Source organism: Centroberyx gerrardi, unplaced genomic scaffold (genome assembly GCF_048128805.1).
Source record: "Centroberyx gerrardi isolate f3 unplaced genomic scaffold, fCenGer3.hap1.cur.20231027 Scaffold_166, whole genome shotgun sequence".
In the NCBI taxonomy this organism is placed as follows: Eukaryota; Metazoa; Chordata; class Actinopteri; order Beryciformes; family Berycidae; genus Centroberyx; species Centroberyx gerrardi.
This window is the reverse complement of record NW_027605320.1, coordinates 3,800-28,615: the sequence shown is the minus strand read 5'-3', so window position 1 is coordinate 28,615 and position 24,816 is coordinate 3,800. Positions and strand designations below refer to the sequence as shown.

At 43.1% G+C, this 24,816-nt stretch overlaps 1 protein-coding gene across 1 annotated transcript; it reads left to right on the top strand.

Moving 5' to 3' along the window:
• The first annotated feature begins 2,575 nt into the window (after positions 1-2,575).
• Positions 2,576-22,955, top strand: LOC144538416 (C-Maf-inducing protein-like). Its single transcript, XM_078282451.1, has 19 exons — positions 2,576-2,669; positions 3,532-3,693; positions 3,790-3,831; positions 4,312-4,374; positions 4,768-4,848; positions 5,575-5,678; positions 6,133-6,237; positions 8,724-9,176; positions 10,397-10,462; positions 12,408-12,434; positions 12,599-12,647; positions 13,310-13,417; positions 13,843-13,959; positions 14,154-14,294; positions 15,992-16,039; positions 16,243-16,389; positions 16,619-16,724; positions 17,639-17,709; positions 18,928-22,955. Exons 1-19 carry the CDS (start codon positions 2,583-2,585, stop codon positions 18,979-18,981), a joined length of 2,031 nt encoding a protein of 676 aa, XP_078138577.1. The 5' UTR covers positions 2,576-2,582; the 3' UTR covers positions 18,982-22,955.
• The last annotated feature ends 1,861 nt before the right edge of the window (positions 22,956-24,816 follow it).

Sequence of the window (24,816 nt, the reverse complement as noted above, 5' to 3'; positions counted from 1 at the left end):
GTCCTAAAAAAAAATGATGGTTATTTACCCGCTAGGATTAGACTGATGTATGGGGCCGATATTGGTCTAAATTGGTCAAAATTGGACTCACTTAGACTATATGGTTTGATGACTCTCACACCTTGCCAAACCCAATACCATACCCAGTTAACACAGTGCCAGAACCTATTCTTGCCTGGCTAGGCTTGGTACTGCTGGACGCTATACACGTTTTACTTGCTGAACTGGGGGGGACGCTGCTCTGAATTCCCGGGAAAAAGAGTCATTTCCACATTAACCAGCGCCATTCAACAAGCACATTCGGTACAGTCACCCATTAGCCGAATTACCTTTGATACACAATTCAACCCTAATGGGTGCTGGGGGGTCAACAGTGTATACCCACCTCCTCAGTTATGTTTGCTTATGCCTGCTCTCTGCTGTCTGGAGTGCTGCCAGATGGATTCAGTTTGTGCGTTGGGGAAAAGCTCCGCTGGTTCCTATCCACAAGCCAAGATCAGTCAGGGATCCTGCACATGTCCTGGAAAATGGGAAAACCTGGTGTAGTGTTCCAGTCATGGAAAGCACATGGAAAGTGAGAAAACGAATCAAATGTCATGAAAATCTCTGGATGGCAGAGGGTAACATGTAGGGATTGAAAGTCAACCTGAAAAGACCAAAGAGTGGATGCTTTGGTTTCAGAGATTTAAGAGTCAGAGTCAATATCTGGACGAGGGACGCTCAATTTTAAAAACCCCAAGAAATGAGAAAACAGAGAGCATGGTTCATAATGTGAGCTCCGGAAAAAGGGAAATATTGGCAGGAGTTATGTGAGTAGAAGAGCACAAGAGATTGCAGATGATAGTTTTAGTCTTACAAACATTTCTCGGAGGCAGAGCTGCTCTGGAGGTAGAAATAATCTCATTGGTTGAGTTAAACCTCAGTGGGCGGAGCCAAAGAACCACAGTTATTCGGAAGTTAGCTAACTAACTTCAAGTTAGCTAACTGGCAAACGTGAACGGCAAAGAAGGAACTCTGGTCAAAACAGTAATAAAAAATATAAATGCAAAGACTCCTTTTTTTCTTTCATTCATGACCATGACATTCATGGTGTTGGAAGGTCAGCAGCTAGCTAACTAGCTTACCGAGATAGCTATAGGCTAACGTGGCTAGTTTGAAATTGGAAGGTCAGCTAGCTAGGCTTCACATTATTAGCTTCCTCCTCTCTTGCCTCTTGTCTTTTTCACTGGGCTTCAGTCTAACGTTACTTAGCTCGAAAAACTGGGGTTCTTTGGCTCCGCCCATTAAGGTTTAACTCAACCAATGAGAGTCTTTCTGCCTCCAGAGCAGCTCTGACTCCAAGAAATGTTTCGAAAACTCTAATGAGCCAACATATTGCCTTATGGTAGCCAGTTGCTCAACGGCACCAACTAGTTTCACAGTAGATGAGGTGGCAATAAAAAACCAAGAAGCAGTGATTAAACATGATTGTGGTCAGAGTTTATCACCTCATTTGCTGTAATTTCACAGGAATCATTTTTGTGAGTGCATGTTTCTTGTGAGTTTTTTGCATGTTTGCATGTTTTTTGTATGTTTTTGTTTTGTTTTTTGTATATTACTTGCATGTTTTTTGTGAGTGCATGTGAGGCATCATTTTGATGAGTGTGTCATCATTGTGTCATCGTTCCTGAATTTCCTTCTGATACGGTGCATCACTTTTTAACGACTCAAAATTCAGTTATCATTTCACACGTCTGTAATTTCTAATGCAAATCCATGGCTGATCTCGCAAAAGTAAGCGATTTATAAATGTGACACATTTCAATAACCGCACTTGTGGAGAGCAACAGCTGAGTCAGAAGTATCTGTGGATTTCCAGTTGATCCACAGCCATTCCATGTAATGTATTTAAATACTCATTGCAGCGTAACTACGTCATACAGTACCATATCACAATACCTTTTGAGTTTCTTCTTTTTATTGTGCTGCATATAAACTAGAATGATGAGAGCCTTCTGAAATTGAGTATATCCTCACCTAATTTCAATCTCTTGGAAAATAACTGACCTAAAACAGTTGAAACCCCTTCAGGGTAGCACATGAAAAAAAAAAAAAACTTTGCTCCAGATTTTGTACCTCCTATCTAATTCAAAACAGTACATACTGTACTGTACCGGACGCACTGTTCCTTCAACTGGTCCATAACATGCACCATTTCTTGCCCTAAATACACCATCGGACCACACCTAGCCTGGTCTGGCATTAAAGTTATTACACTTTGTTTTGTTGGCGATCAATTATATTACTGTTAACAAATATTAGGACAGGTAGTCAAAAAAGGCAAACATACAGAAAGCAGATAATAGGAGTAGCGGCATTACTTCATGGACTTCAGTCTGGTCCTGGCTCTTTGTTTTTAAGACAAAGGTAATTTTTGGCACGATAAAGCGGCTCGCATTTGAACGTGGCAGGTGCCAAAATCCTTTGTCTCATTCAAATTTGAAGTTGACACATTGGCCACTAGCAAAGAGAAAGGGAACTGCCTGCCTGTGTGTATGGGTTCGCTTTCTGCTACCTCAGATCTTGTGTACCTAACTGTCCATATGTGTCTGTGTCTGTGTTTGTGTGTGTTGCTACAGGCTGCGAACAGCTACCTGAGGGACCAGTGGTTTCACTCCCTGCAGTGGAAGGTAAGGTTACCGTCTGTCTTTAACTATTAATTGATTTGTGTCATCGGCCCTATCGGAGACCGCTAAGCATCCAAGCGAGTTAAAGTCCCGCAAAGAAAGTGAATATCACCGCAGTGGTGAGTCCCTTTTGTTTATTCACTTTATCCAGTGTTATAACTGGATAAAGGTGATTTTGTCCCAGACTGGTTTCATTATTAATTCATATTGTTCATGCAAAAACACCCAATCGGAGTAGCTACTTGATACCTAGATATTAGGGGATGGGACGATATGCTTATCTCACGATGCGATTCGATATGTGATACATGGTTCACAATTCAATGCGACCACGATACGATGTAATAAATAAAAGTTCAATGACAACAAAGTGTGACTGTGCAGAATTACGTTTATTTCTGAGCCACAAATCTTTCTAGCGATGGCACTGGCTTGCTAGAATGTAAACAACAATTTTTCTCACCTTGGTCCCCATTTGCCAAGCAATAATCAAACATTGTTGTGTAGAAAGCATTTCTTATGTGTAAACAGTCAAAATAGTGAGAAGGTAGAGATTAAACAGCTCCGATTCTTCACAAACATCAGGTCTTTTAATGCGTACCCAGCGAGCATTTGATGGTGACCAAGTTCAGCTTCATTTTCACAATATGATATTATGGCAGGGTAAAAATTCATATTAAAACAGCTTTGGAAACCATTTTGAACTGATGTCAGGAAGATATTTAGGTCCTGATTTCACCAAAACGATGCAGGGAGCAGCTATGAACAGGTTTTCCGTTGGTGCGGGCCATTGTATTAACAGTTATTGGTTAAGTAACATGAGCGTCATCAGTGAACGTGTTGCGTTGTGTTGCGTTCCCCACAGAAAAAGATCTATAAGTACCGCAAGGTCCTGAACAACCCGAGCCGCTGGGACGTGGTGCTGAAGGAGATCCGAGCGCTGGTGGACATGGCTCTGACCTCGCCGCTGCAAGACGAGTCCATCCACCAGGCTCCGCTGCACATCATCTCCACCCTGCTGGCTGAGGTAGGCACACACACACACACACACACACACAGAGCACTAAGCACTATCCTCTTTGCTCTTCCCTTACCTCTTTTTTCTTGTTGTTCTTCCCCACAGAACACCAACCTCAGCACTCAGGACCATGAGAACATCATTGTGGTGAGTGTGCACTTCACTTCCCCCACTATAAATCGGCATTTGTTGATAGGCTGAGGTTAATGAGTGACAACCTGGAACCAGTCTACCTATACCTGTTGCTAAAAGTTTCATAGCAGCTAAATAAACGAGCCCTCTTGCCGTTTCCCTCTCTAAACTGAAGGAAAACGTTGATTCTTTCCACGTCTTTGTCAGCGTTATGTTTCTTTATTAGCATTTGTGAACGCTTTTGATTGTGGCAGTCATCGCCCATATGGCGGTATCTGGGGAAAAACAGTAGAGCTGAATGCAGAGCGAGATTGTGATGTTTGTGTAGCTCACCCGTAGGGTGTTTTTACAAGGCTTTACAACTGACAGCCCAGCCCAGCCCCTCCATCTCTACAGCTGGCACAGAGCCACGGTAAATAAAAGATAGGATATGGAAAATAGTTGTATTGAGCCGTGTCTCTCTGTGTATGTGTGTGTGTGCGTGCGTTTCCTTAGGCCATTGCTCCTCTCTTGGAAAACAACCACCCACCACCTGACCTGTGCGAGTTCTTCTGCAAGGTGAGATCACGTGTGTCGCAGCTTTCAAAACGTAGACTGCATGTTTTTTTAGCGGATGACGTTCGCAACAAATAGGCCAACAATGAGGCCAGTAAAGCAGGTGCTAGTGTTAGAATATGTAGAGGAATATGTATGTAAATGATGGGAAGGGTGGCATCCTGCTGGCTCAGCCAATCAGTGGACATAACACATCATGATTAGAAGGGTTTGAATCCCAGCTGGTCTATTACATTTCCTCTTTCGTGTTACAAATGCACGAAATGCGTAAACATGTCCCCAAATGTGACACGGTGTAGTTTGCGTTGGAAGTTCAGTTAGACGTAATACAACCCAGATGGATTTAAGTGATGCAAAGTGCTTCCGGTTGACCGTGTTTGTGCATTTGTTCTGCAGCACTGTCGGGAGCGGCCGCGGTCGATGGTCGTGATTGAAGTGTTCACTCCTGTGGTCCAGAGAATCCTCAAACATAACATGGTGAGACAGTCATTACAGATATAAGAATACTTCTTACCGACCAAAAATAATGTAAATTTTTCAAGAATCCATATTCTCTTAACAAAAAGGGTTCTATATAGTACCAGAAAATGGTTCTTTAGGCTTGCACCATTTTAGAAAGGTTCTCTATAGCAGTGATTCTCAACCTTTTTCATATCAAGCACCCCTAATTTAGTCCACATTAGGGCCACGGACCCCCATTTGATGAGATTTTCTCTCTCAAACCCAAATCTGAGAATATTTTTATTGTTAGAATTTCATGACTATCTGTATTGTAGGTAGAGAGATAACAATGAAACTATGATCAAAACAGTCATTCTTCTACATTCTCTAATTGTGTCAACTTCTTGTAAATGAAGTAATGGTGGAGGTTAACAATTCATCAGTTTGCTGGGGACCCCCTGGAACCCCCTCAAGGACCCCTGGTGGTCCCCGGACCCCACGTTGAGAACCACTGCTCTATAGAATAGGGTTCTTTGAGTCATTACGGTTGTATATAGAACAACCACCTTAACCGAAGAACCACTCCTCCACTAGTGTCAAAAATCTTTTCTGTTTCTCTCTCTTCCTTTAACCCTTCTCTCTGACTATCTCATATCATCTAGTTTTTCTCTCTGCGGATTTCCTTCTTCTCTCCGCGTACTCTTGAAGTCTCTGTTCTCTTTCTAACGCTTGTCCTTGTTTTCCTTTCGTCTTTTCCGTCAGGACTTTGGCAAGTGCCCTCGACTGCGTCTCTTCACTCAGGAGTACATCCTGGCCCTCAACGAGCTCAATGCCGGGATGGAGGTTGTCAAGAAGTTCATCCACAGGTGAGAGAGTGTACTACATGATACATCGTGTGAAATTAGACTCGTGTATACGGTTGATTTCCCAGAAGATCTCGGCCAGTAGGCTTCACTCGCATATTATCAAGTATTGATACTGATATTTTGGGGATTGAAGCTGATGATAGACGACATTTCCTGCTGATACACAATATCTTTAAAGAGCAGCTAAACCCCAAACCCAAATCTGTGTGAAGCCTGACATCTAATGGTCAAAGTAGGGTACTGAACTGGCCATCTGCTATTGGCTGGTCTTTGGGGCCACGTGATGTCACCACCTGTTGTACTCTATAGAAGGTGACAACAGGTGATGTCACTACCTAACCCCGCTATCAAATTATGAAGCATACAGGCCAAATTCAGTGGTGGAATAGAATATGAACACCACAGTAGATTGTTTGTAACCATGGTAGCTAACTTGCACTTATGTATATTGCAGCATGCACGGGCCAACAGGACAGTGCCCTCACCCACGGGTCCTACCCAACCTAGTGGCAGTGTGTCTCGCCGCCATTTACTCCTGTTATGAAGAGTTCATCAACAGGTCAGTCACACACACACACACACAACCGGCAACTTCTCACCTTTTTCCCCGAACATGATCCAGTTGGTGAACCCTTGGCTCCTCCCACCACCTTCTCATTTGATCCTCTTAGTTTTTCACCTCTCCTTCTGCTGCTCCACTTCCCTTTTCACTCATGTCTGGACATCTTGTTCATCTGACTGGTACAACTGGAGCAGCTTGGATCTATCAAGCATCAAGGTCAGCCTCATGGAAACCTAGACAAGCTACAGACAATCACCAGTTACAACATCACTTTGATTTAATGTCAACGTATGCACATCTTGTCTCTCATTTTACGTTAAATTCCTGAGAAAATATTCAAAGTAAAACATGACTAAAAGCCGTTGTCTATTTGTCCTTCACAGTAGAGTAAGCTTTATTGTTAGCTTATTGTTAGCTATTGTTAGGTCTACCTATGCTTTCTGTACTCTGTACAGGATAAAACATTGTTTTTTTTCCTCCAACCCTGAGCCCTCTGCCAGATTGGCCGACGCCTATCATAATTTATTCTTTCATTAATCTAAATAAACTAGTAGAAAAAAAGGAAAACAGTACTGGCAAGTGGAAAGTTGATTGTGAAGCGGTCCAACGGCAGAGGTGCGTGAAGAAACTTGACACACATTTGCAGTTATAAAACATTTTAATGTCATCTTTATTTACACATTTGACCTCAACTACTTAGCAAGCAGAACAACAGATTCTACCCTTTTTGTTTTTTCCACTCGCAGAGACATGTGACTCATGTTGTTTAGGTCATCTTTCATCCTTCAGCCATCGGTCTGAACGGCTTTAATATCACCAGAGGTAGCCAGAGATCGGACATATCACAGCTGTGTGCAGTGATTTTTCATGAAAGTATTATCGAAACAAAACTCAAATGGATCAATCTAGGTAGACTTAAGTCTGAATGGATGGTACCGCCTTTTATTGTGCATCTGACATACTTCTTTGTCACAAGCAACAATTGCTTAAATTCTAAAAAAAAACCACAAATTCTGTCTGGAGAGAAATTGTTGGTGTAAGGAAGAACCTTTGCCACTTCTTTTTGGCCAGTTTCATTTTTACTATTCATGGTGCGCACATTTTTTTCTACCAGCCATTGTTTTTGGAGATTGGTCATTTCACACCATGGTTATAACATGTATTCAAGCCTGTTTATTCAGCGGTTGTGGCGGTAGGGTCATTCTATTGTTGACCTATGCCCGTTTTTCCATTGACTGGACAAACAAGCGATTGCTCACTTCACCCATCTTGTAGGACTGTTAGTGAAGAAACAGTATGAGGTGTTTAAAGCGCCAAACCACGGTCTGTTTTCCAATGATTGACTTCTCAGTCAACTATAAATCCAGCTTTCCGGTATTTGCATGGGTCGCCTGAAAACCCGTTTGCAGATCAGATACTGTATTACCATCAGAGCAGTAGGATACCTTACAGTGTCCTTATAGCCCGCTATCATTTTTTATAGAGTGTGCAGAGAAAGAGAATGTCATCTTTATTGTCATATTTCAGATTAACGATTTATTATATAAAAGGGATGTCTTAAAGGCGCATATGAGGTTTCATGTTGTCACTGGTTTGCTTGGCAGTTGGCTCGTCTCATCAGTCTGTGGAATTTCCCTTTAAGACAGGAAAGAGCTGATATAGGATTAAAGAGGAAGTAGATATAGTATTACATGCAACAAAACTAGCCCCAGGCTTCAGAATGCAACCAGTGTCCATTTCCACTGCATTTTTACATTTAGTCAGATTTTATATTTATATTTTAGTCTATTTTATCAAGAGACACAATTAACCTTCAATTCGGTGAATACATGAGTTCTCTTCAAGGTTCAAAAGTTTAAAAAGTTTTTTCCGATTTTTTTTTTCTGTCAGAAATAATTGAGTGAATCTACAAATGCTCTACATTAACAAATAAAAATGACAGATTACGTCTTTTTAATGATTGAAATGAAAGTTAATGGGCCTGTAATTTATATTTAAGTGGCTGCTATGTCTGTTCCATAGAGGCCTTTTGATGTCTGTAGATGCAAAGCATTGGCTATAATAACTCATTAGCAACATCTCCTCAGCCCCCCGCCCCCCAGAGAGGAACTCTTGTTAGCTTCATTTTCCAAGAGTCCTTTGGCCTCCGGGGAACCATCGCTCTGGTACCTGTCTCTCCCGGCTCCGTCATCCCTTCACCTCTCTCTTTTTCTTTCCATTCTTTCATTTCACTTCATCACCAGGCCGCTGGATGCTTACTTTCGTCACAACGCTGCAGTGAAACTATTTTAATCCCTATTGACGTTGCTGTGGTACATAGATACGTCATGTCCCTACATTGCTTCAGGGTTTCATATGCAACCTTAGGGAATTGCATCATCCCTTTTTTCACCCAATTTCTCTCTCTTTCTCTTTCTCTTTCTCTTTCTCTCTCTCTCTCTCTCTCTCTCTCTCTCTCTCTCTCTCTCTCTCTCTCCTTCCAGTCGGGACAACTCCCCCAGCCTGAAGGAGATCAGAAACGGCTGCCAGCAGCAAAACGACCGCAAGCCCCCGATGCCGCTGCGCCTGCTGCGCCCCGAGCCCCCGACCCCGCCGCCCGCCACCCTGCTCCCCCTCTCGGCCAACCCCGGCGCTCCCCAGCCGCCCCCGCCGGCCCCCACCGGCCCGGCCCCGTCCATCCCCATCTCCTCCCCGACGCCCTCCCTGCCCCTCTCCCCTCCCCCGTCCATCGTCAACTCCAGCGAGATCCTGGTGGAGCTGGAGCGCAACAACAACTCAGCCAACGCCAGGCGGAAGGCGGGACCGGCGGGCGGCGACAGCGAGCCCAACCTGATCGACTGCCTGCTGGTCAGCCCGGCGCTCAACGCTCTGTCCATCCAGCTGCCGGCGCAGGCCGACCGGGTGCTGGGCTGCTTCGCCCTCATCCTCAAGATGCTGTGAGTTGGCATGCGAACTCTAGGAAAAGGCACTATTAATGGGCTATTAAGTAATCTATGACTTCTATCGACTTCTATCGGCGGCTAGTAGGAATTGAAACAACATCGATTAGCGTAATCCAAAGTATGCAGATAAGCCTATTAGCAATCCAGAGTTGGTATTGTTTTTTATTCTGTGGCCCGTAGATTCATTTCATTCATCTCAATCTTGATCATATGTGAAGTCCATAATGAATCAACAGCGCAAAAAAGTTAGCTGTCTGGCTAACTTCACTCACTTGCTGTGTAAACAAAACAAGTTACACTCAAAGTCTCACGGGAAGAGAAATCTTCTGCTGTTGGTAGTCATTGCAGTCAAATTTTATTCCGATTTTATCACTCCCCTAAATAAGTCTGGCAGGGTTAGATTCAGGTCATTAACATTAACTAACCAGCCAACTTTAAAGCAGCTACAAGTCCTCATTTTCTCACTTTTAGGATTATGCTAGTCGCCTACGATTACTTAACATCCTGTATGCTAAAGCGTTAGCATGCGCACCAGACAAAGCTAGCTAACGGAGCCGCACTAGTTCTTCTAGTTGCTTTGTGTTACGTTATAAAGGTCTGTGTGTTGGTGTTTTGTCATATGCAGTGTTGGCAAAACTACTCTAAAATTTAACTCTAAGCTATTAGCAATTTGACAACGAAACAAGTTAAGTAACATTTTAACTACCCAAGAAATAGCCTAGTTTTTGAAGTAACAGTATATCGGTGTTTGTATGCCTGAAATTATGAACAGTGTCAACGGGTTAAACGGTACCAAATGAGTTAATATGATAAGCGCTGGTGATGATTACACAATGTGAAAGTGGAGCCAGGATTACGTGTGTATGTGTGTGTGTCCTTTTTTTCGGGGTGTAAGTGATTGCCGGGCTGTGTGGGAACCGATCAGGATGACCTAAAAAGCGATAGTGCGTGTGCGTTTGTAGCCTCTGTAACAAAGCCAGTGTTACTTAACAGAGAGTAACGCGAGCCTCCTCTAGGTCTTGTTAAATCAATGCCTTAGTTCTGCGTCATCTCAGCCCGGCTCACATTTCAACTAGGGGACCTCTCTCTCTCTCTCTCTCTCTCTTTTCGTTCTCTGGCCTCATTTATCCAGGTTGCACTCGCCTCTTTATGTGAACTCTCTCCATCTCCATTTTCCGTCCTTCTCCTTTAACCGCTGTCTGTCTCTCTCTCAGGTCTGACTATGATGACTGGAGACCTGCTCTGGCCAGCCTACTGCAGCCCATCCCCTTCCCCAAAGAGTGAGTACACACACACACACACACACTTCTTTTCGCTCCCATCTCCCCCCCCTCCTGTCCTCCTGTCCTCCTCTCCCTCTCCTTATACTTTAACTTACTTTACCTAGATCACAAACATTATAAGCAACCAATAGATAGGAATGGCAAGGTCAGGGCCTTAGTGCCCTTGTAGAACGACCATGCTTGGAAAAGAAAAAGAATGAGAGCAAAGGAGAGAGAATTTTTCTTCTTTTTTTTTTAGAGAGCGCAAGTAGATTGAGTAGCGATTTGATAACATTCAGAGTAGTAGTAGTAGTAGTATTAGTAGTAGTAGTAGTAGTAGTATCATCCTGGGTTTCAGTGGAGAGTTTTAGTGTCCCATGATGGTCTAACTGCTGTTTCAGAGGCTTTTCCACCCTGACAAGAATACAATTCTGTGGGAAACAATGAAAACTTGAAATTCTTATGGCAATCGGTGGCTTCAGTCAGGTGGCTCGGTATCAATATCAGCCCTCAAAAACCTGTATCAGTCTAACCCTACCCAGCACCCCTCTCCCCTCCTCCTCCTCCCTCCCTCTCTCCCTTGTCCTCTTTCTTCCACTCTGAGTTTTGTCCAAGTTGTGCGCTGCGTCTCTGGAGGGTGACATGTTTCTAGCAGGGTCCCGTCAGGGCCCGGCTACTGACGTGGGCGAGTCAAGTCGCCATCCCTCCCGGGGTAGCGGTGGGGGGGCTCTCCTCTCTCCGGGGAGGCCGCTGTAACGGTCTAGCCGGCCCCGGGCCTTATTTGTAATTGGCTCACTGAGTCAGAGCTTCATTAGCGGCGACCCAAGGAGGGCTTGTTGTTCCTACAACACTGGGACTCACCTGTTGTTCACCTGCGCCACTGTTGCCTATTGGATGGCTTCAGACGTCATTAAGAAAGGCAACAACGCTCCCCAGTCACACCTGTAGCTTAGGATATAATGACTTACATCAATGCACACGCAAATACGCATGCACACACACACACACACACACACACACACACACATGCACAGATATAGAGACAAAAACATTTAAAAACTATATTATATATATGATAGGGAACTTTTATTTTATTTTGTTAATGGAAAATGTGTAACGTTGACAGGACTATTGCAGTATTAACTGCACATTTTTATTGCATTAATGGTTTACTATGGTAATGGACACTTATTACATTAGTAGCTGTAACATGGCCTCCCATAGACCCATTAATGTGAATAATGTTTAATAATTTTCATAATTTTGCGGCTTTTTTATAATGTGCAAATCCCTTGCCTTTATGTCTCAGTAAGTTCTGTTGCTTTTCTTTTTTTTGCACATCCTGTCACTTCTTCAATCATACATTTTCTACTTAATATGTCCAATATGTCCAAGTGTTGCCATTTTCCATTGCTCTATTTTTATTTACTGGTTGTTCTTTGATGTATCCTTCTAATTTGCTGCTGTGACGGCCCAACTTCCCCCACAGGAATCATTAAAGTTTCATCTAATCTAATCTAACAAACAATCCCTAGAAAATGCACATGTTCACTCCTTGTGTACACGTGTTCAAAATGGCATAATGAGCCGTGCAATCCCTCTGTAATTTAGCTGAGCGTGTTGCTGTATCCTCCCAGCTAAGGTTTCATCATGGTACTGTGTCACCAGTCTACCACCGGATGTGCTTTTAACTGTCGGGCTTATTTATAGTTCTTCAGCAGTCGTCTTTTCAGGCATTTTTCTGCTGGTGTCATTTGCACACAGTGTATAATCAGTATCTGTCAGTTCACAAGTGGGTCTACTGCAAGCTGAACCACAAAGAGAAAACAAAACTAAAACAACTCGATGCCAGAAAAAACCTGAATATGCTATAAACATCGCTTCCCAGCTATAGTAGGCTACATAAAAACATGCATAAACTCACCATCTGATCTCTTATTTTTCTTTCTTTCTCTCTCTCTAGGGCCCTTGCACATGCCAAATTCACAAAGTAAGTAACTCACTATTAACTGTTATGAGACAATCAATAGATGTGTGCTGTGAATGCTGCCCGTCTGTTTCATGTGATAGCACTAAAAAGCTTTACAAGCCAAGGTGGATTCCAGTTTGAAAACAGCCTGACATTTATGCCTCAACGTTTCTCTCTCTAAATAGGGAACTGAAATATGTTATTCAGAGGTTTGCAGAGGACCCAAGGCAGGAGGTGAGTGTGTGTTTTACCACTATTTCAACATTGTTTGTAGCAGGTCATGTGCTAAAAGCAATACACCAAGTTTTTAGGGAGATTGTCTTGTGATTAACAGACACCAAAATCATCCACGTGTTCCAAGGTATGCAAAAGTGTTAGCATGGAGCCTGCTGTCACTCAGCATAGTGTATGCTAAAGTGTTAGCATGGAGGCTACTATCACTCAGCATAGTGTATGCTAAAGTGTTAGCATGGAGCCTACTGTCACTCAGCATAGTTTATGCTAAAGTGTTAGCATGGAGCCTACTGTCACTCAGCATAGTGTATGCTAAAGTGTTAGCATGGAGCCTACTGTCACTCAGCATAGTTTATGCTAAAGTGTTAGCATGGAGCCTACTGTCACTCAGCATAGTTTATGCTAAAGTGTTAGCATGGAGCCTACTGTCACTCAGCATAGTTTATGCTAAAGTGTTAGCATGGAGCCTACTGTCACTCAGCATAGTTTATGCTAAAGTGTGGAACACCAGAGCAAATGCTGTAATCCGGACATATGGATGATTTTGGTGTCTATGTTCTCATCACTTAATGGGTAAATTGACCAGCGAGACAATCTTTCAAAGATGTGTTGCATTCTTTTAATACTGCGTGTGGCTGTATGTGTGTGTGTGTGTTTTCCAGGTCCATTCCTGCCTACTCAGTGTGCGTTCGGGTAAAGACGGCTGGTTCCAGCTCTATAGTCCAGGAGGCGTCGCCTGTGATGACGATGGAGAGCTATTTGCCAGTATGGTGAGTATACACACGCACACACACACACACACACACCCATACACATGATTGATAAAGCTTGGCAGTTGGGAGCTTTGTCAGTATTTGCACAACTTCCTGTGAAATAAGGGTGACCCTTATTTCCCAGGAAATAAGGGAGCTTTGTCAGTATTTGCACAACTTCCTGTGAAATAAGGGTGACCCTTATTTCCCAGGAAATTGTGCAAATACTAACAAAGTTCCCCACTGCCAAGCTTTATCAATCATTGCCAAGTAATATGTTGTTGGGGTTCCAGGGAATTTAGTATCAGTCCATTCCAGATGTCACAGTATGCCTTTCCTTTGCATAGAAGTATTAGCAACAACTAATTGCCATAAGATCAGACTGATCTGATCTGATCTGATCTCCTATCCTCTCCTCTCCTCCTCCCCCTCCTCCTCTCCAGGTTCATATCTTAATGGGCTCCTGCTATAAGACCAAGAAGTTTCTCCTCTCTCTGGCTGAGAACAAGCTGGGTCCCTGCATGCTGCTGGCCTTGCGTGGAAACCAGACAATGGTGGAGGTGTGTGTGTGTTTGTACTTTATTAATACTTGTGACAGTTTAACTTGTGAATTCACGAGTGAGAACTGTTTGAGGAAAAGTGAGGACATTTTTTTTTTTCTTTTGGTCCCTATTTTAATATGTTATGTTGTGCTATTTATTCAGTTTTTATGTGAAGCAATTTGTAAACTGTGTGTGTGTGTGTGTGTGTCCAGATCCTGTGCCTGATGCTGGAGTACAACATCATAGAGAACAAGGACACCCAGCTGCAGATCATCTCCACCCTGGAGAGCACCCAGGTGGGCCTACGCATGTACGAACAGCTCTGTGACCGACAGAGAGAGCTCAAAGAACTGGTGAGTTACTGCTCTGACACGCACGCACACGCACACACACACACACACACACACACACATACACCATGTACCCACTTTATTAGGTACAGTTAGCTTGCACCATGTAAGACCTCATTTTCCTCCAGAACAGCCTGAATTCTTTGAGGCCTGGATTCAACAAGGTGCTTAAACGTTCCACAGGGATCTTGGTCCATGTTGACGGTACATTCATGTTACAAACATCCTGTTCCGCCTTCTTCCAAAGGTCTCTATTGGGTTGAGATCTGAGGACTGTGGAGTGGTTCTTTCTCAAAATGCGTCCTTGGGTCCACCATGACGCATTTGACGTAATATCTAACGGTATAAGCTCAATTCAGGAGCGCCAAGGACGAATCAAGATCCCAGAAGTTTACTTGCCAGCCGAGGATGCATTGGATAGCAACTTGGCCAACAAGAATGAATGAAAAGCCCCAAGATTCATTGCGAGAATGATGCGTCACATCCGAACAGCGCGATAGTCAATTGTACAAAGCTAACTGAATCAGCTGGGAAAATGAACCGCTGTGTGTCTTAGTTGATTGCGTGACATCAAGCACACGGGCCATCTCAAACTGTAAGGATGCCTCTCTGTCATTAGATTAGATTAGATAGAACGTTCAAGTTATTTCCACATTCAACACACAATTGTGCTCATGTTCTTGAGAAGTGCGTTCTCTCCAAGACAACTTGGGAAGCACATTCTTCACGCCAAGTATCTTTCTTGGCGTTCTTGGATTTGATGATAACCTACTGCCATGTTCCTGGAACCATCTCAAGGTTCGACTGGTTGTACCTTCTGAGATGCCCTTCTGCACATCACTGTTGTACCAAGATGTTACTTGCATATCTGTGGCCCAGTACCTTTAGCCGGTCCTGCCATTCTCCTCTGACCTCTCTCGTCAACCAAGACTGGGTGTTTTTTGCTTATCGCATCGTTCTCGGTAAACTCCAGACACTGCAGTGTAGAAAACCCAGGAGGTCGGCTGGTTCTGAGATGCGTCTTGCCCAATGTTTAGTCGAACAGTGACTGTATCTGAGCCTCTCCACCCTGTGTGCGTGCTTCATATACTGAGTCACAGCCACTTGACTCGCTGTCTGGAGGAGTGAGCTGTATGCGGAAATAGGGAGGTATACCTAAGGAAGTGGCCACTGAGTGTATACTGTACATAAACATAGATAGCGCAGATAACTTGCGCATATAGAAAGACAACTCATACACACTTACCATAGCACATAGAGAATATAAATCATATGAAGGTACGTAAACAAGTATATACAGTAAGTATTGACACGTACATGCACGAGGCATACATGTACAAAATGACGTACTGTATGTATTGAAAATTGTTCATTTTGTTTGTTTGAACTGGTTATATGAAATGAATACATCATTGACTACAGGTATTTCCTTGATGATGATGTCAGAATTCAGGAAGTCTGAGGAATCTTAAGTTCTTACGTAGTATTTACTATCTGAAATCTGAGTGAACATATTTTTCTAGTAGTATTTACCACCTGAAAGCTGAGGTGAACAGTATTTTCTACTAGTATTCACCAGCTGTGACACGGGTGCAGCACAAGTCTGTAGCTGCTCACAGACACCATCTACTGTCTTAAAAGGAATCTGCAAGGCCTTGTGCTCAGACGCCATCTTTTTTCTGTCTCTATCTCTTCCTCAGCAAAGAAAAGGAGGCCCCACCCGCCTGACTCTTCCCTCAAAGTCCACGGTGAGATTACATTTACACTCATTGCTTTAGGACTTAGCTGTGTGAGGAGTTACTCTTAGCTCGGTTTGATCGTAAACAGTTTTAACCCTTTCATTTCTGGTCCCACATTATATATAAGTGGTTTTTTTTTTAACATTGTGACATTAAAAACAGCTAATCAGACGTTCTCTTGACCCCTCCCCCCTCCCCCAACACATATGAAGGATGCGGACCTGGCTCGCCTGTTGAGTTCGGGTTCCTTTGGGAACTTGGAGAACCTCAGCCTGGCCTTCACCAACGTCACCAGTGCCTGTGCCGAGCAGCTCATCAAGCTGCCTTCACTCAAACAGCTCAACCTCTGGTCCACACAGGTACAGGCCCACTGGAAAACAGCACTGACACTAACTATGAACAACCGCAGAAACACACATGCACACACAGATAATGATTTAATAGATGTGTAATGAGTATGTAATCTCTCTTCCCTCTGTCTCTTGATTTCGACGTCTTTCTGTACATATATCGCTGTCTGTTCGCTGGTTGATCTTTATTCTCTCTTTCTTTCTTTCCTCCACATCCATCTGTCCATCCATCGGTCAGTTTGGGGATGCAGGGTTGCGGTTGCTCTCTGAGCATCTGGCCTGTCTTCAGGTGTTGAACCTGTGCGAGACGCCCGTCACCGACGCTGGCTTGCTGGCCCTCAGCTGTAAGAGCGCACGCGCGCACACACACACACACACACACACACACATAGAGCAGGGTTCCCAAAAAAGGAAATTTGATAAATTATCTGGGGAAGTCAGAGAATTTTACAAATGGATCGCTTTTTAGGAATATATCAGAATGTGTTTTCCAACTTGTTTCACACATTCACTGCATTAGCTGGAGGTTTTCAGCTGTTTATCTCCACAGCAAGCCCAGCTGGAGTGGAAACCAGAATGTTTACCATTTTAGAACTTTTCTGAGCTGAAAAACAACATGAACGAACCAGGAAGGAGTGAGATTTTTAGGTCATGGAAGCGTTCCTAGTTAATTATGGGAAGTCATGGAATTTTACATCAGGGCCACGGTGGGAACCCTGACAGACATACTTGCACAGCATCCTATGTAAGGACCTTCGGTAAAATTAATTCCCTAATCCTAAATTTAGTCCTCAACCACTACATATCTACTCTAAGCAGTGCAGCCCATTTAAATGGACCTTTTGCAAAATGAGGCTGAAATTTCATCACTTCCCCCAAAAAGTCCTGAGTAAAATTCTGCCACTCAGCAGCAACCTCTGACAGTACAAGTCACATCTCACAGCCATGAATTTGAGCTGTAAATTCTGCTTGCATGCATTCACTATGCATGTACTTAATGCAGCAGGGTGTGTTCTAGTCTTCTTCCATTCAGAGAACTAAGGTTGCATACTCCATATTCACAGTTTCATTAGGCAGGAACTCAGTTGCGATGTCTTCAAACCCAGCAGAAAGCCAGTGAAAATAGCAAAAAGGCAACGGGTTAAGTAACCAAGCAAGCCTGGGTGCCATGACAACCACAGAGCAAGCATGGAAAAGTCGTTCTGGATAAAAGCTGATTCCCTAATTGTAGCTAATTGTAATTGTCTCCCTGTTGCAGCCATGAAGAGCCTGTGCAGTCTGAACATGAACAGCACCAAGCTGACGGCCGACACATATGAGGACCTCAAGGTAATGCCAACTGCCAAAAGACACTTCCATTCAATGATTTTTACAGTCATCATGAATGTAGGACCAATGGGTGAACAGCTATTTCTTAACATTCAACTCACATGTGTCTCATGACACGAGAAGTCTGTGAAGTCACGCTCTGCGACACAGGTTGTCCTTGCCAGTTCCAGTCAGAAATGTCCATATACTTGTTTAACAAGAGCAACAGCCAAATGAGTGATGGAGGACATGATACATGTTATCCTTATTATCATTTAGAAGATAGAAAAACTAATCAGTGGGATCTGCATATGAGGAAACATCAGAAACATCAGGAGAGATTGAACCTGCTGAGATTTGTCTGCCTAACTCATCTGAGACAACTCATATTCCCCTCGGGGATTAACAAAGTACTACCAAATATAATGTGTTATGGAGACTGGAAATATTCCATATCCACTAGGTTTAGACCCGTATGAGGTTTTGAAGGCCGATACGGATGACAACATTCTTGGATTGAAATTGCTTTAAATTTAACCATTTTGATGCCAGTACTCAGTGCTTCCCTCCAGAATGTTATTCTTGTCAGGGTGGAAAAGCCTCTGAAACAGCATTTAGCTCATCATGGGACACTAAAACTCTCCACTAAAACCCATACTAATGAAATTCTGACAGGCCAATATCTTTTAGTTTTAGTCAAAGGCCAGTACAATATTTGCCTGTGCTATTTTTGACTAGGAACTCATCATTTCACCATCTGATTGATTTTATGTTTAGATAATGTCAGCTTGTTAGCTAGCTAACTGGTCAGCTAACCATCACTGTCTTGTTAACACATCTGATTTGTGCACTAGCTAACATATCAAGTTAGCTAGTAGTGACTTGTAGTCACCTTTTAACACTAATATTGGTTGCTTTGCTAAATGAGCCTGCTGGCTGGTTAGCTAGCTAACAGTTAGTTCAGGTTAACTGAGCTGACTCTTCTCAAGCTACAACTCAGAGTGTTTTGGAGTAGAGACTAGAGCTAAAGACAAGACAGTTTACTGTGTCACACTAACCTACATTTGGAAACAAATCTACTTTAGCAGACGATTCACTGTTACTTATTTGCACACAGCCAATTCCCCAGTGGACCTCCAAGATGGCGGCAGTTGTGGTCTCCAGATTTGTGACTCAGTTACAAGCCTCTGTACGCTGCTGTTTGTGTAAACAAACCCTTTCTCTCTTTTTCTCCCTTAGGCCAAACTGCCCAATCTGAAAGATGTTGACGTCCGGTACACAGAGGCCTGGTGATCGACCACGTTCGCGCATATTCACGCATAACTACACACACACATTCATACATGCACACACACGCATGCGTACACACCCTCGGATACACACATGAAATTGTGTGGTGATGTCGTCATCGTCATCATCATCATCATCATCAGACCAGGAACTCTGACATCATCCTAACGTGAGGATCGCTTCATACAACCGGAACGCGTCGTCTCAGACATGGTTACGTCGGACGAGGAGCCTTCATCGTCTTCAGACGTCGTCAACAACAACAACAACAGGAAGGAACTCTCCGGTCAGCGTCAAAATCACTTTTTTTCTAGACAAGAACATCTTTAAGGACCTTGTCACTTCCCTCTCTTCTGTCATCGGTATTCCAAGGACCTTGTTTTTAGCGACGTCATCAGAGGACACGCAAGGACCCCGCCACCTTATGACATAAGGGACCCTTTCTAACCCGAACCCTAACCCCTTTCTTTATCTCCGTGTCTTTATCCCTCACCCCCCTTCTTTCATACATGATCGCTCCGTTTTCGTATGCGAGCTAAATCCAGCTTTCCAGCCGTCGTCCCCTCCTCTGTGTGTTCATGTGTCATATGAGGACACTGAGGAAACCCTGAATTGATCTCCTGCCCTCAGAGCCTTCCTGTCTCTCTCTCTCTCTCCTGCTCTCTCTCTCTCTCTCTCTCTCTCTCTCTCTCTCTCATACCCTTGTGTGATGAAGGCTGGACAAAGCAGGTCACATTCCAGTACTTTTTGATATTGCCTCTGATCCGATCCACAATGTAGCTCTCTAAAAGACGTGTTCAACTCATTATTCTGGTCGTTGGTCTTGGCTTGTATTTTTCAGGTTCAGATTCTGGCCTTTTCAAGTCCTGCATTGGGAACGAGGTGCTACCTCTTGAGAAAAGAAAAGTTGCGAGACTGTGCCTATTCCTCACATAACGACACGTTCACACACTAAAAAAAAAAAAAAAAAATTGATTTTTATCAACTTGAATGAACATATTTTTCCAGACATCTGTGCTTTCATATATTGTGTGTTTATATATAAAACATATATATGAAAATATTCCCCAACGATGACATTTAAAAAAAAAAAAGAAAAAACAAGAAGCAGACATTTCGGGAGCTCTGCTCTGTAGAGGAAAAAAAAAAGTTAAATGGCGACATTTTTTTCCTTTTGAATTTGTTATCAGTGTACATAATGATGAACTCCCATACTATTTAATAGGACAGTTGTGTAGCAGTAGCTCGGTGGTCTGGGACTGCCTTCTATTTATAAGTTCTGTCTTTAAAATCTCCTTTACTCTGTCTCTCCTGGATTTTGTCATGACAATAATGAAGTATAGAGGCCGTTGTCTTTTTTCACGACACAATCAAGCCAACCAAGAGGGCGTGGATCTCTCTACCATGCAGGTGGTACCGTAGATCCCTAAAGCTGACTGTGGTAATTTACTAAGTGGACCTGTAAACAAGACACATCACCAGCTGAAAGTTTGTATATTTTCAAATCCTCTTGCTATTTTGGCTCTGTTGCACAGACGGGCCCGGGAAACGATCGCTTCGAGAAAGGACATTTGCCAAACGCATTCATTCAGTTTCCTTTTGTTTCGTGCACTTCTTCAGGCCGACGTCCGTTTGGTTGCTAATCAAAGCGATGCCGTCGGCTGAGTCGGCACCGAGCGGTGTGCGGCGTATGAAATGGTAATAGAACCTTTGACTCTGTCCAAGCGTCTCGCGGGCCCAAACGTGGACGGCGACCCCGCCGTTTGAGAGACACTGACGTCCGGAGCCGCGTCCCTGCCTTCCCGCTCGGGGCGAGGACGGAGGGTCGAAGTGCCTCCAGTGGGGCTGACAATCTGTTGCATACTGTAAATCCTTCTAATCACAGCCTTTTCTGTTTACATGGGAAACTGTGGACGAGTTAATATTTGCCTATTACCTTTTTACCTGTCAAACCACCTGTTTTGAATTGTTTTGATGTATTTATAGGCCATAATACACGGGTGACATTTTCAGGCTGTATCGATGAATACTATTGTCCTCAGCAGGGATGGGAATTGGCCAACGGGACAAAATTGTTGTATATATCAGAACGGGCTATAAGGGACAAAAGATCAGGACTGCAACAAAAATTGCCTGTCTACATTCCCTCAAAATGTTGCCCGTTTATTGTGGCAACATTTCAAGTTATGTGGTAACGGCCCTGACACACTGCAAGTCTGTCAGCAGCCTCTCTCTTCTCTCTGTCTAGACGTGGTTTGGGTTGGTTTGTCTTGTATCAGTGGCCCTCTTTTGGGTATTGCACAAACACACACACACACACACACACACTCACACAGTACGCAGACGACACACATTTCTACCCTTTTTTCAGTCAGCCCAATTCTGACTGCGTCCATCCATTTTATTTTTTTATTTTTTTGACTTCCAGAATGCTCCAGATTTTTGTTGGGTTGAGGCAGAAGGTGGAACAGAAGACAAAGTTTGGACGCCGTCCGCTATGAGTTATGAATTGACGCTTTGTTTCCTATTCATCGGGTGCCATGGCAGTTTTCTGGCTGGCGTTGTAGACTTCATTGTGTACGGCCATGTTCGGTCTGGCTTTAGGACCTCGTGCTCTCTTTCATATCCTGTATAATGTATATACAAGTGTATATAATTGTCTCCTCCCTGAACTCTCTTGGCCCCCATTTTTGCAACCCTCAATTCCTCTTTTCTCTTCTTCTTCTTCTTCTTCCTCTCCTCTCTGTCTTTCTCTTGCCCTCCCTTTGTGGGCGGGGCTAGCGTTGCCTTCATCTTAACAAACGTGTGCGTGTGGTCATTATTATGTTTATTTTTATTTTTTTTCCCACAAAGTGCACTGTAATCTAAAAATTGTCATCTATTATGTTTTCAATGGGTAATGTCTTTTAATTATTTTTTGTTTCCAACTTGGTTGATTTGATCACTTTAATCAAGCGTCTCCTGTGTTCTTGTTGGTAAGTTGTTTTTTTTTTGCATGTACATGTTGCTGCATCATCCGGTCTTTTTATTTTGTAATTTTTTGCTTATTTGTTTTACAAATGGTTTGAAATATGAAAAGGGTCCGATCACTATCTCACCGAGGTTAAGGACTGAAACGGAGAGATTCCATCTGACTGTGTCCTGTGTTCAGAGATTTCTGAAGCCTGATACCAATACCGGTATTTTTGGATTGAAACATATTGACTCGCTGTGATCAGGGAGGAACCTCCATCATATCACGCTGACCGGCCCAATATCTGATTTTTAACAAAAGGCCAATATCTCTCCAACATATCAGCAGACTGACAACATCAGTCTGAATCTAGCTTCGTTGTGCCCCAGATGTCGCCATGAATGGCACGGGGAAGGTTTTGTAATACTGTAGGAGGACATGTGATGGTTAAATACAAACGATTTTTTGTTTTGTCACATCTCCGTATCCTGTGGAGCTCACTGTTGCTTTGCTTTTGATTCATATCCAAACCCCTCCACCCACCCTCTCTCCTCATGCCACCTGTCAGTTATCTCTCTATAAGTTCATATTAGAAGCCCGAGATCGGCTTCTTCCTCTGAATTCGTAAAGGCTTTCTACCATTTCAAAAATTTGCGTCCAACATGCGCGAGAGTCTTAACGGTTGTTAAGGGAAGGGGGGCGGGGGTCTTCGGATGTGGCGCCGCCCGCCGGTGCAGTCCTGACCGATTTGGGGGAAAAAACAAAAAAAACAAATCTATTTACCATGATTCCTTGTCGTAAAATATTTTTTTGGCAGCTGGAAAAAAGGGCGCCCCATCATGTTTCTCTCTCTTTCAGTCTTTCTCCGCGTCGATCTGCTTCTCCTGCTGGGTTATTATTGCTGCTGCTGCTGCTCTGTGGCTGTTGTAATAAAAATACAAAAAGATCTTCAACAGGAAAAATAACAACTATGATGTGAAATAATTTCAATCAAAAATAAAAAACTGTCTGTGAATATGTTTCAGATGTGTGTGGCATGGGTTATTTGTAGGAATGGCTTCCTGAAGACACATTAGCAGTAAGTCCATCAAGTTTGAAATAACCCCAGGAAGGCGTTACATTGTGATTTCATATTTGGGGAGAATTTGTGTTGATGATATGGCGAATTGTCACTTCAAACACCAAACCCAAATCTGTGTAAAGCCTGACATCTAATGGTAGCAGCATGCTTTTTACCTTTAGATGTCAGGCTTCACACAGATTTGAATTGACACAGCATATTTTGGTAATGACACATTCATTGTGCTAAAAAGTAAGATTATAGAGGTGCTGTAGAGCAGTGGTTCTCAACGTGGGGTCCAGGGACCACCAGGGGTCCTTGAGGGGGTTCCAGGGGGTCTCCAGCAAACTGATGAATTGTTAACCTCCACCATTACTTCATTTACAAGAAGTTAACACAACTAGAGAATGTAGAAGAATGACTGTTTTGATCATAGTTTCACTGTTATTTCTCCACCTACAATACATATAGTCATGGAATTCTGCATAAAATCATATCTAACAATTAAAATATTCTCAGATTTGGGACCGAGAGACAAAATCTCATCAAATGTGGGTCCGTGGCCCTAATGTGGACTAAATTAGGGTCCTTGGTATGAAAAAGGTTGAGAATCACTGCCGTAGAGGATGGAACTTTTAAGAGGCCTATGACAAGGAATATGACACAATCAGTTATGCCACTCAAATCAAATGATATTTATTGATATGTAGTAAGGCTAGTGGTGTTAGATTTATGACTGAGTGTGTGTCTGTTGCATTGGCAGACATTGCTTTGCCAGCCTGAGCCACACCATGACATTTCATTTAAAGGGAGACCAAACACAGAGACTACTATTCAGGCTGGACTGACATCTACTGGTTAGCTTATTAATACAGAACATACAGAAACACTGGACTACTACTGCTATGCTGATATATGCTGATTGTAGTACCACAACTACTGCTACTACTACTGCTGATAGTACTAGTACAACTACTGTTACTACTTCTACTGCTGCTGCAGCTGCTACTATTTCTACTAGTACTAGCATAGGCGGCGCTAGGGCATCACGCATGGGGAAGCTAAAATTCCCAGGATTTTCAGGACAATATTAGGCAAACCACCTAAACAGCACTATGAAATAAGAAAGGCCACATCTTGCCATGAAATATAAAATTAGAATCAATGCATTAAGCTCAAAATTATCAAAATTATTACAATTATCGCTGGTATGGCCACATTGAGATAGCCAGTAGAATAATTCCATTCATTCTTCATCTATTCTGAGGTCAATTTGCCTTTACCAGTCAGAGATGTTTGTTCTGTTATTGTTTAATAAGAGCATCACAGTAGGATGACAGAAAAGTTTGTTTTATGAGCATGCGCCTAAGTTGCGGCTGTTGAGGCCCATTTACATCTCAACTAGGCTATAAAGATAACTATAAACTATAACACACTGCGCTCCATCAATCCATGTCATCCATCGATGGATAGGTCTCACTGGCTACGTTTACATGCACACTAATAAGGCGATTATAATGCCATTAAGGCAACAATGCGAGTAAGGTAGAACCCATGCAAACACCATACTCTGATTATTGCGATTATGCTCATAGTCGAAGTAAGCAGATATGTGGAGTACTCCGATCTTAATCGCATTAATTAACATGTATAGTCGCATTTCTTGAACTAAGCTGCGCATGTGTCCAGCTCACCATGTGAAGGTAAAAGGTAATTCTGGTCTGTACTGGGCTAGATGAGTTATTCTTACCAATATCTGTCATCCAACAGCTTGTAGGATATATTTCAGTTGATGAAATCGCTATATCCATCCAAAGGCGGCTTG

Coding starts and splice junctions, on each gene's coding strand:
- LOC144538416 (XM_078282451.1), top strand. CDS start 2,583: ATGTGTCTGTGTCTGTGTTTGTGTGTGTTGCTACAGGCTGCGAACAGC. Junction 6,238..8,723: donor TATGAAGAGTTCATCAACAG/GTCAGTCACACA, acceptor CTCTCCTTCCAG/TCGGGACAACTCCCCCAGCC. Junction 9,177..10,396: donor GCCCTCATCCTCAAGATGCT/GTGAGTTGGCAT, acceptor TCTCTCTCTCAG/GTCTGACTATGATGACTGGA.